The sequence below is a fragment of the Solenopsis invicta genome, chromosome 3 (assembly GCF_016802725.1).
Source record: "Solenopsis invicta isolate M01_SB chromosome 3, UNIL_Sinv_3.0, whole genome shotgun sequence".
NCBI lineage: Eukaryota > Metazoa > Arthropoda > Insecta > Hymenoptera > Formicidae > Solenopsis > Solenopsis invicta.
In genome coordinates, this window is record NC_052666.1 from 19,176,757 (window position 1) to 19,188,912 (window position 12,156).

General features: G+C 34.0%; 3 protein-coding genes across 8 annotated transcripts; all 3 read left to right on the forward strand.

Moving 5' to 3' along the window:
* The first annotated feature begins 797 nt into the window (after window positions 1-797).
* On the forward strand, window positions 798-1,947 carry LOC105203593 (low molecular weight phosphotyrosine protein phosphatase). The gene is made up of 4 exons (XM_011172420.3): window positions 798-958; window positions 1,097-1,287; window positions 1,526-1,687; window positions 1,777-1,947. The coding sequence occupies exons 1-4, from the start codon at window positions 922-924 to the stop codon at window positions 1,858-1,860; spliced, it is 474 nt and encodes a 157-aa protein (XP_011170722.1). The 5' UTR covers window positions 798-921; the 3' UTR covers window positions 1,861-1,947.
* On the forward strand, window positions 1,886-4,797 carry LOC105203592 (low molecular weight phosphotyrosine protein phosphatase 1). Of its 3 annotated transcripts, XM_011172418.3 has the most exons (6): window positions 1,886-2,028; window positions 2,175-2,924; window positions 3,741-3,934; window positions 4,067-4,228; window positions 4,344-4,421; window positions 4,646-4,797. In XM_011172418.3, exons 2-6 carry the CDS (start codon window positions 2,888-2,890, stop codon window positions 4,667-4,669), a joined length of 495 nt encoding a protein of 164 aa, XP_011170720.1. In that variant the 5' UTR covers window positions 1,886-2,028; window positions 2,175-2,887; the 3' UTR covers window positions 4,670-4,797. The 3 variants fall into 3 exon arrangements, with proteins under 3 accessions (XP_011170720.1, XP_039302337.1, XP_039302338.1); XM_039446403.1 differs by lacking the exon at window positions 4,646-4,797 and having other exon boundaries at window positions 4,344-4,569; XM_039446404.1 differs by lacking the exon at window positions 4,646-4,797 and having other exon boundaries at window positions 3,744-3,934; window positions 4,344-4,564.
* Window positions 4,798-6,784: 1,987 nt separating this feature from the next.
* Window positions 6,785-12,109, forward strand: LOC105203591 (histidine--tRNA ligase, cytoplasmic). Of its 4 annotated transcripts, XM_039446401.1 has the most exons (7): window positions 6,789-7,924; window positions 8,527-8,844; window positions 9,731-9,883; window positions 9,980-10,192; window positions 10,275-10,496; window positions 10,576-11,077; window positions 11,180-12,109. In XM_039446401.1, the coding sequence occupies exons 3-7, from the start codon at window positions 9,803-9,805 to the stop codon at window positions 11,650-11,652; spliced, it is 1,491 nt and encodes a 496-aa protein (XP_039302335.1). In that variant the 5' UTR covers window positions 6,789-7,924; window positions 8,527-8,844; window positions 9,731-9,802; the 3' UTR covers window positions 11,653-12,109. The 4 variants fall into 4 exon arrangements, with proteins under 4 accessions (XP_011170716.2, XP_011170717.2, XP_039302335.1 ...); XM_011172414.3 differs by lacking the exon at window positions 9,731-9,883 and having other exon boundaries at window positions 6,785-7,924; XM_011172416.3 differs by lacking the exon at window positions 8,527-8,844 and having other exon boundaries at window positions 6,790-7,924.
* The last annotated feature ends 47 nt before the right edge of the window (window positions 12,110-12,156 follow it).

Below are 12,156 nucleotides of genomic sequence, written 5' to 3' on the forward strand. Positions count from 1 at the left end.
AGTTATTCAAATGCAATTAATTAATTCGCCATCCAAGATCTTGCAATAATTTTTAGCATCGTGAACCCAAGTTGTAATTAAATTTCTTCCATTACAGTGAGCGAGGGTATATACACAACATTGTGCAATCTTGTGCGGCATCCATGACATCCAGATCGCACAAAAAAGTAAAAAATTGCGAATAACGCGGGCGTAATTTGTTGGATGCTTCCCCGATATATGGCAATCAAAAACATTAATTAATAGTTATCGCGCAATATTCGCTTCGCATGTAATGGGCGATACCGCGACGGGCATGCTGAAACGTAGTGAGCATGCCGCTTACGATATGTGCGCGAATACCCGGTTTTCGGATCACCATGTCATGGAAAAACGGGATCCGCGCAACAGCGAATAAAGTAGCATGAGTACTTACGTGATTTGCAGAGTATTTCGCTTTAAATTCAATAATTACGGTTGTAACCACGTGTTTACAGCACAACGTTACACACGGAAAGGATCGTTATCCGTTTTGACGCGAAACATTTAAAACCCTAGAAGCGTATCGGCGCTGCCAATACACAAAACTACTCACTAGAAAGAAGATTGTGAACAAGAATATTAATATATAATACATATTAAGAAATATATATATTAAATATTAACATATTTAATGTATATTTTTTATATTTATTATATATATATTTAATATATAAAAATATAATTTAATATCTGAAAAATGTCGAAGTTTGTATGGTCAATTGGACAAAATAAAACTGGATTAATTTGTGAACTCTTCCAAAGATGCAAAGACAAACACGTGACGTATCTTACTTCAATTTAGTCCTTGATGTTGATGTTATGTCTGTGGGGGGTAAAGTGTATGTTTAAAAAAAAATAATTTTTAATTAAATAAAGACACATACAGTATCTTATGCCGAGATGTCGAAGCAGAAGAAAGTACTCATGGTTTGTTTAGGTATTATAGAAATACCAGTTATATAGTTAAATTTGTTTATAAATATATGTAAAACATATAAAAAAAGAAACGTAATAAAAAATATAATTAATTGTTTTACATGTATGTTGTTAATCAATTATATATTTTGCATTACAGGCAACATTTGTCGTTCGCCAATAGCAGAGGCTGTATTTCAAAATGAAGTGAAAAAGAGAGGTTTGCAGGATCAGTGGATAGTAGAAAGTGCTGGCATTATAGGATATCATGCAGGTAAAAAACCAGACCACAGGGCACGAGATACGTTAAAGAAAAATGGGATCACTGATTATTCCCACAGAGCACGCCAAGTAAGATTTTGTGATTTTTGAGAATAAAATTTTCATTAATTATTTGCTAATAACAGCAATTTAACTTGGCTTTTCTATATTTAATAATTTTTATGATCAAATTTTTTTTTTGAAAAAAAAGAAAATATGAATTTTAATGTAATTGAATGAATTAGCTAATATTTATTTAGAATCATTGAAACTATTATTATTACAAATTATTTATTCGATATTTAAGAGTATTTTTACTTATGCATAGATTGTGGAAACAGATTTCAATGAATTTGATTGGATATTTGGTATGGATCATGAGAACATTAATGATTTGAACACTCAGAAGCCAGAGAATTGCCAAGCAAAAGTGGAGCTTTTAGGAAGTTATGATCCAAGTGGAAAAATCATAATACGTGATCCATATTATGTATGTCATCTTTGATGTTTGTAGAACTAAAAAAAAAAACAAAATGGAGATATATATGTTTGTGAATTATTTTTGTGATCTTTTTGCAGGACAGCAATAGTGTAGGATTTCAGAAAGTCTACGATCAATGTTTAGCAAGTGTAACAGCATTTTTGAATAAATATTCAAGTTAATGTAAGGACTGCTTCATGTATCAATTTACCTGGATTTTTAAAAGAATATGTTTTATAAAAATATATATGAAATTATATAATATTGAATATTCTCAAAGATTATTTCCTCACTTAATGCAGAAAAATAAACTTGTTAATACTATTGCAAAATAATTTGTATCTAAAAAGGTAATTATATAAAAAAAGAAATTGTTTAATGCAAGATTATAGATAAAATGTATTTTATCCAAAAGTTATATACAATGTACATGCAATAAATTATAGTAATTGTTAATAACAATTATACTACAATTGTTATACATGTTTCTTTCCAGAGCTTTACGATGTTCTTATTGATTCCAAAGCCTAAAACAGCTAACTCAAAATGTACTTTAAACAGATGAAACCCCAAACAGCACAAGATTGGAAGTTTTCAGAATATCTTTTAGATTATGAGTTTCCTCGAATTATGTGTTTCATGAAATCAAGCAATGTTTAGCATATATATTTTTTCTGTCATGTTGAATTTGGCACTTCAAATTTTATATTTCTAATTCAAGATTATAGCTATATCATTAGAAACATCTAAGTTCAAATTTTTATGAAAATTTCACATTGTCTGTGTTCAAGAAAAAATCCGTCATATTGGATTCGCCATTTTGAATTCTTCAATTTTGTTTTTACTTTAAAGTTAACTATAGCTATATATAGCTATATAATAGTATAGTATCATGAAACTATTTGGGCCAATTTTCATGAAATTTGATAGTTGATAATTTCTGAAAAAATACAGTGATCACTGTCAGTACTTGTTCTCTGCCTCTTTCATTCCATTGCAGCTACATTGGATATTTTAAATTTTGTCATTTAGAGGTCAAATTTGGATTTAGTGATCCCAAAAATCTCTGTAATACTAGATTTTTCAGAACTAAATTCTTTAGCAACCTCTTATCCTCAAATGGTTCAGTGCAGTACATGCTCTCATACGTACTTGCATGTACGTACGGTTACATAACATATACTGACTTATTGTTAGTAACAAATCAATATGATGCGAAAGAGGAAAGTTCTCATGGTTTGTTTAGGTACTGTAATTTTTAATTATTTATAATTGTATTTATTTTCAGTTATAAGCTGGATTTATTGAATTGTTGCTTTTTTTTAACTGCACAAAAAAAGAATTATATTATTCTAATAGTTTTCCTCTTTTATGGAATATGATTGAAGTGAGAATTGCAACTATAACACACATGTAACGAAATAATCTTTTTAGTGAGTTAGAAGCTTTAAATTTCTTAAAGTGTTTTCATATGGTTACAGATATATACGGTTTCTATTTTTAAGTTATACTCGTATAATTAAACGTATATGACTTGTCAAACTAACTTGCCAAAGTTGCTAAGTGTATATAACAGTTTTGTCTTTTCTTATAATACTTCATTAATTTAAACACTCTTTAATCACAAATAATTAAAAGCTAACAGCATAAAACATTGTTAAGTTTTTAAATATATAACTTTGTTATACATACATTATTATTAAATATTTTTACATATTAAAGAAAAATCTGAAGTGCCACTAAAACGCATTTAGATTTAAATTACTTATATTACTTATGTCGTTAAATATTTGCATAAAAATGATTAGAAAGAAGACATGTTTATGTACATTATTTATTTTGTATTAAATAATGCATTAAATATTTTTTTCAATGTATTTAATTCTTATTTTACATTAAATATATTGTAAAAAATTCTGCAATATTAAATATTATATTATCATAAAAATCTATGAAATTTTGGAATTTATTTCAAATCTTGAACAATACTTCAATAATGAAATTAGAATCTGAGTATTTGACTTTAAATTAACTTGACTAATTTTTTTATTTTTTTTTCAAGCAGGAAACAGCTGCCGTTCCCCTATGGCAGAAGCGGTGTTTCAGGATCAAGTGCGGAAGATGGGTTTAACCGATTTCTGGGAGATCGAAAGCGCCGCTCTTCTGGAATATCATGTAGGCAATGGTCCTGAACCCAGAGCAATAGCCACTCTTCAAAAAGCTGGAATTACGGATTATTCTCACATTGCGAGACAAGTGAGAGTTACAATTCTCGACTCTTACCTGTTATCTATCTAATTTTATACATGATTGTTGAACAAAAATATTTTCCACGATATAAATACAGAGACTTGATACATGGAATTATCAAGAATAATTCTATAATAGATCACCACGAACGATTTCTACAAATTCGATTGGATATTCGGAATGGATGAGTGTAATATCCGTATGCTGTACCAGATGCGACCGGAGGATAGCCAAGCGAAGATAGAATTACTTGGGAAGTACGATCCAGCTGGAATAGTAGTCATCAGAGATCCTCTCTTTGTACGTATCGCGTGAAATATCAAAACTTCCACGCCCTTTTATGCTTAATGAGAAGCAAACTATATATTTTTTCTAAAATTAATCAGTATAATCAATCATTTTTGTGTCTCAATAGGATACTGATAGTGCTGGATTTGAGAAAGCATTTCAGCAAGCTCTGAGAAGTGTATGCGCATTTTTGGAAATTAATAAGGTATTTCTCATTTCATCTTCTATTATTTATAATATATATAATTCCAAAAAAGATATAACATTGAATTTTATAAATTTTGATATCTTTGTCTCTTTATAGCTACCAAATTTTAGTGATTTATTAAAAATTTTTTTCTATATCTTTTTTTTTATTTCTATATCTTTTCTATATTTTTATTAATATTATAAATGTTCATAGTTAAATAAAATATGCTTTCTTTACAGGATAATATATGCGAAAAATCATGAAAAAATTTTTATTTTACAAAAATATTAAAAATAAGGAAAAATAAAGAATTAAAATTTATTCGGTAGCTTGTCTATCGCAGAGTATTTATAAACATAAATTATTTTATAATAAATTAATAAATATGAAATAAAAAGTCGTTAACTTTTTTGAAATTCAATTTCACTAAACAATTTTATACACACGCACACGCACGCACGCACACACACACACACACACACACACAAACACACACACACAATCTTTCGCAATAAAAGGTAAAACGCTTTCTCTAAACCGCAGATGAAAACCGAAGGAAACGAGTCATAGCAATTGTTCCACCACTATAAAAAAAATGAATAGCTTTTTTCTGAATTATAAATGAACGGGAAAAATAGAATGTTGTCGATTAATTGCATAGAGTTTGTATCTTTGAATAATTAAAATGAAATTTAAATTAAGATTTGATTAAAAGAATTTGCTGTTAAGAGGAAGCCAAAAAATGTAGTCACTAAAAAATCTGTTTTTCCTTTGAATTAAGTAGTTGTGCGCAAAAATTTGATGTCAAGCAATTACGCTGCCTTTAGCCTCTTACTTTCTGCATATATAATATCGCATATCAATGTAAATTAAATACATGAATAGAGCATACGTATAGGTGTTCCATGCCATACGTCGAAACACGTCGTAAAATACTTCATTTGCAGATTATAATCTGCACTGTTAGCATAATTTGTTCTCTTGAATAGAGAAATTTAATTAACATCTATATACATCATTGAGTTGGTGAATGTTAGTTCGAGCATAAATTCTTTCGATTTCTGCCGTTACAGCTTCACAGAATGAGATGTGGAGAAAATGAGAAATACGTTTTTTTGTTAAATATGAAATATGAAATGCAATAGAACCGCGGTAAAATCTCTCACGAAAAACTGCCGATTGGAAAAATCATGTCAATTTGTTCTTTTTAATTAATTAGTTCCTTTTTTTTCAACTTTTATAAAAGCAAAATTCACGAACAATCACAAAATTACAAGATTCTACTAAGATTAAGCAATAGATTAATTATAAAGTTAATGGGAAAAACTGAAACGGTTATTTTGATCGCTGCCGCCGTTTTAGTGTTAAAGACCAATTCTATTAAACTTGTACATTTTCAAACGTCTAATAACAGTAAAATCCTGAATGAAATGTAAAAGACAAATATGCAATTGATAAAATCTTTTATTATATATTTTTTTAAAATACAAAATAAAATTATTAATTTTTAAGTTAACAAAAGTATAGTAAAAAATAAAAAAGTTTCGAAGATTTTCTCTTGTTTAGAGAAACGAAATTAAAGATCTCTACAGATGCGATATGTTCCAGATAGTACAATTATCTGTTGTTAAATATGTTATATTTGAAACAGGGAAGTTGTGTGTTTAAAGAGCTTTCAATCAATCTTTCCTTTGAATTAGATAATGTCCTTTAATCGCGAATTTAACGGACATTATCTAATTCAAGGGAAAGCTGGTGAAATCGGCTGTAATTCCCGCAAAATCCGATCGCGTGCGTTCCGAGCTACCTCGGAAAGATTGATTACAGGTTGCAAGACATAACTGCACATAAATTAAATAGGGATTGGAACGCGGTCGAATGATAACCGCATCGATATATGTTTACGTCAAGAGGTGTTACAACATGTCATTATAATGACACACAGATATACATATATATCACATGCCTTAGAATAATGAATTATAAATTGCAATACACAAAAATATTCAGATAAACATTAGGTACACTCATTCCAAATAAAAATATCGAACTACGTACGCGTAATTATGAAAATCTCTTGTTACCAATTCGATATTTATTCATTATGATGAAAAATATGTAGAATACCTTGAAAGAAATCAATTTACGTAAAAAATTGTTTTTGTACTATTATTTAGCTTAACAATTATTAATATTTTCCTATCAGCAATTAATTATTTTATCTACACGCAACAAAACATTGACAAAAACTGATTTATGTAAAAATGTGTAGTTTTATTTTGAAAAAATGGTCCTGATATAATCTAAAAAAATTAAGAAAAAATTGTTATTAACATTGTTATTTAGCTTAGTTAATATTTAATTATTACACTTTTTTTTATCTCATTAGCAATTATTTATCTACACCCAGCGAAAGAGATTCTCATATATTTAAACGGTCGAGATATCGTAAAGTTTTATTTAAAAGAAATTATTTTGATCAAACCAAAGTCATTTATATAAATATCATTTATGTTTTCGTTGTTACAAGGAAAATTCCACGTGAACTGTTTGTCACGCATGTCATGCACCGTGAAGTTGGCCGCATTACAGCGTCATTGGTGCATCGTTGGAGGATCCTCCCACCACATGTTTCCCTTTCATAATCGCGTTCCTCTGCGCGATGTACGTTTAACACCGAATTAATCAAAATCGCATATAAATTACTTATCAAATTTCCAATGAGCACATTATATCAGCGTACGTGTTTTCCCGTTTATCGCGATTCACTGATGCGCAGGAATGTCCATAGATTGAATTTGTCTGCGTTCGAAATTTGGATCATGGTTACGTCATGCTTCAAACTTCGGAACACGTGGATTCACCTTTCTCCTTTGTGAAGGAGGATATTTTACGAGGTGCGTGGAAGGGATTTCTCGCGGCTGAACTTTCTGGCTCCTTCATCTCTGCCCTCCCCTTCCTCTTTTCTCTTCACACTCCCGCTTCGTTTTGAGCGCAGAAAATGCAACGCGCAGTTCAAGTGAGCAAAGCAGGCCTCATGACATCGGTTTTTTTCCTTTTATTCTCCCACGACTCCCACACTTCACACACGCGTGCATCGTGGATATATGCGTGTTTGCCTCGATTGAACCATTGAACGTAGGAGGAGTAGTGCGCAATTAAGGAACCCGTTTTGCGAGTCGAGCCCACAGTCGAGCCTCCCCCTCACTTTTCGGCGACTCCGGCTTGCTCCAGCTCTCTCGTCTCTCACGTGAAGTGACGTGAAGTGAGCCGCGTAGGGAGGCACTCGCGCGCCTCGCGCGGCCATGCGATTCGTTCCCGGGTTACAAAGTGATACACCGGCGAGCGGAACGCACGGAATCGGGCCCCTGAGATACCACGATCAACCACGATCGCGTGTGGTGCTAGCTTGTAGCGCGATGGCTGACGAAACAACGAGGGATACCTTGCTGTGCCGCGTAAAAGAGCAAGGCGAGATAGTGCGACGACTGAAAGCCGCGAAGGCTGATAACACGCAGGTACGCGGCCTCGCGGACTACCCTTCGCCCTTTCGCCCTTCCTGGGGGGAGTCCTTAAGACCCTGCGAGGTGCCCCCTCCGTGTCACAGATGTACCACCTTTCTCCTCGTCGCTTTCGGAGGGGGCTCGATTCCGGTGGTTGTGCTCAATTACACCCTGTCATCGTGTCACCTTGACTTTTCCTTCGGTTCGAAAGTGGTCCCCCTTACTCTTTTCACTTTAAACATTTACTTCAAACATTTACTTCTTGCCTCGCACCTTGCGTCACGCTTCCTGGGTTTACGCTTCGGTCTCACTTTTTGTCACCGTTGCCGTCAGATTTCTTGGTTTCGGCTGCTCTTTTTCCACGCGCGGCTTTCCCTTCGTTCTAAAGCCTGGAAGCGCTGTAACCGATTCCTCTTTTTCGAACGAAGGAAATGTGCAGTCGAAGCGAACGAATCTTTCGTAACGGTGAACATGATGCAACAGACTTCTCTTGAGAGTGCAATGTGACAGCAATCTTTACCAAGGACAGGCACAAAGAATAGATTTCTCTTTCTCTCCCTTTTTTGCCACCGGTATTCCCCAGGTTTTTCTTTAGTGAGACACGTCTCGTTTCTCAGGAATACAGAGAGCAGTCTGATATAAATGTTGAGCTAGAAAGCCTAAACGATGATCTTGCGGACGTCAGCTATGTGTGCGGTTGGTACCCAACGTCCAAGGACGCCGAATTGTTCGACACGTTGCATGTCGTTCTTGACGACGAACTTGCGAAATGGCCGCATCTGAGCAGGTGGCACGTTAACATGAAAAGCTTTACTCAGGAGGAGCGCTTGGCGTTTTCCTCCACGGGAACACCATCGCTTGTTTTCCTTGCAGAAAAACTCGAGCGGCTGAAGGGCTATGCTCGCTATATTAGCAAAAATACGCTAGACAAAAAGGTGAGGCAGCCGGTTGCTTGCAAGCAGAGCTGCCATAAACTATTGCGAAATTGCGCTGTGTTCAAACATGCAGGAAAAGAGATTCCTATATACTCCTATACTGAAAAAAATTAGTATCAAATCAACAATTCATTGTTTCATACATAAGCAAGAATATAAAATCTTAAAAGAATTTGATGATCTTAAACAGATATATATTTTGTTTCTTCATGTAAGCAAATTATGTCCATTTAAAATTATCAAATTTTTTCAAGATTTTATATTCTTGTTTATATATGAAACAATGAATTGTTTTATATATAAGTTTTATATATATTTGTATAGTTTTACCAAGAAAGATATGCTCTTATTAGTCAATATTAACTTTTATGAATGTTGAATGGAAAAATGTCAGATAGAAAATAATATCTTCAAACCAAGAATTAGAATTATTTGTCAAACCATCATATTGTGCTTTTTAGTTAACTATTATAATATTGTAATAAAAATATATTTTGCTGAAATTTAAGGTTATCAAATTCCTTAAGGAAGATTAAATTACATAAACAATATTATCATTATGATACAACTTTTTGCTTATATGTATATGAAACTGATTAATAAATATGGAATATATTAGTTTTAATTTGATACTTGTGTTTTTTTCTGTGTAGAAGCTTTTACATGATGAAAGTTATATAGTTCAAAAATTAAATATGTTTCATTCTCTCTGAGAAGTTAAATTTCCTCCTATAAGAGATTCCTCGCATTCTTCCCAAATTCTAAAAATTTTTAATTTGCGTGGAGGGGACACGATAATGTCTCCATTAACTGTAGACTACAGCAATAATTAATGGCAGTTTCTTGCTAGCTTGCTTACTGATATTATCTCTGCTGTTTGGACTAGTTTGATAAATCAACATTGAGGAGGGTTTTCTCTTTCATTCTGGTTGCCTTATAATTCCCTCGTCCATTCACGATGTTACGCCTGATGCGCAATAATTCTTTGCCCGTCGTGTGGAAACGCATTCGCAACGTACCGATGTCTACGACGCCACAGGTGGGTACGACGTTCTCGAATATCGTACCCTGAACTGAGAGCGAGAACGACGCCGCGATCCCTGTATTAATGACGCGTTTGTTTACCTGTTTGTAGATAGCAGAGGAAGTCGCCAAGTTGCTGGAGCTGAAGGCACAATTGGGGGAGGAGAATGGTTGTCCTCATAAACTCATCCTCAAAACGCCAAAAGGCACGAGGGATTATAATCCAGAGCAAATGGCACTGCGATTGGGAGTGTTGGAGAAAATAATATCAGTATTCAAGCGTCACGGCGCCGAGACGATAGATACGCCTGTATTTGAGCTAAAAGTAAGACTTGTTGTTCAAGATGATGTTTTTAATTTCTATGTTATCAATTTTAATATCGATACTGATCTTATTTATTACACAGGATGTCTTAACTGGTAAATATGGTGAAGACTCGAAGCTTATTTATGATCTAAAAGACCAAGGTGGTGAGATTCTCGCACTTAGATATGATTTGACAGTTCCTTTCGCGAGGTATCTGGCCATGAACAAAATTTCTTCCATCAAGAGATATCACATTGCCAAGGTTTATCGAAGAGATAACCCAGCTACAACGAAAGGCAGATATAGAGAATTTTATCAATGTGTAAGCACAATATGCACGTTAATATGTTTTAGAGATACTTCATTTCATTGACATTGATATTTGAATTGATATCTTTAAGGATTTCGACATTGCTGGTCAGTACGATCCGATGCTACCAGATGTAGAATGCATCAAGGTTGTATGCGAAGCGTTAGAAGCTCTGAATCTGGGATCATACTTAATTAAGGTGAATCATAGGTCTCTGCTGGATGGCATATTCGCTGCATGCGGCGTACCACAGAGTAAATTCCGCAGTATCTGTTCCGCCGTGGATAAGCTGGACAAAAGTCCGTGGGAAGAAGTAAAGAAGGAGATGATAGACGAAAAGGGATTGGATGATCATATTGCTGATAAAGTCGGCAAGTACGTCTTGCAATCCGGTGGAGTGGAACTAATAGCAGAGTTGAGAAAAGACAAAGAGCTGATGAAACAGACTGTTGCCGTACAAGGTTTAGACTCCATAGAACTGTTGCTGAAGTACTGTGGCATCTACAAAATTCTTGACAAAATTAAGTTTGATTTGAGTCTCGCAAGAGGACTCGATTACTACACAGGTGTTATTTACGAAGCTATATTGTGTGGTATGCATTTTAATTTTTTTTAAATTTTTATTTAAAAAAATGGAATATGCTATATAAAATGATTCTGGCAAAATGTCGATAATGTTTGTTAATTCTTCGCAGGAGACAATATCGGTGTTGGTAGCGTGGCAGGCGGCGGCCGTTATGATAATTTAGTAGGAATGTTCGACAGCAAGAACAAAATGGTACCCTGTGTCGGCGTGTCATTGGGTGTAGAGCGAATATTCAGTGTTATGGAGGCAAAACTGGCGAATAAAGGCCTAAAAACGCGCGCTGCTGAGATCGAAGTGTTCGTGGCGAGCGCGCAGAAAAATCTGCATGAGGAGAGAATGAAGATACTGGCGGATCTGTGGGAGGCAGGCGTGAAAGCGGAACAATCCTACAAGAAAAATGCCAAACTCTTGGCACAGTTGCAACACTGCGAGGAAAATGGCATTCCGTTGGCGATAATCGTCGGCGAAGGCGAGCTGGCGCAGGGTGAAGTTACACTGAGAGTCGTCTCGACGCGGGAGCAGACTCGTGTGCCACGTAGCAATCTCATTGAGGAAATACGAAGGCAGCTAAAAACGTCGTAGCACCACTTCTTGTATAAGTTTCTTTTGCTGTCGGAGATTTACATCAGTACAAGAAACTCTTTATATTGCATTTAGTACCATTTCGATTCGCGCTGGGGAGAGAGAAAAGTTTATTTATTTTTTTCTTTATGAATTTATTTGTATGTACTTCGTACAACATACTAAACGAAATGACCGTGAAAAACTTTTTGTCACCGATAGATGCTAATTAAAGTTGTACAATAAGTGAATGCACGAGGAAGTGTAACGATGCCCTACATTTACCAAGTGCAACATAGACAATTTCCACGTGGAATCCTTTATATATAACTAAATTTCTCCGGATGAAATCTGGTATTTTAGCAGATTAATTTAACTGGTAATAATTCATAGCTTCAAGCTACCACTCGAGAAACCAAATACATCTTTATAATTTATTCTGCAAAAGAATTTAACAATAAAATATTATATAAATTTCGTAGAACATGTTTCGTTCCTTCCTTTACTATTGATTTCAAGAGAAAT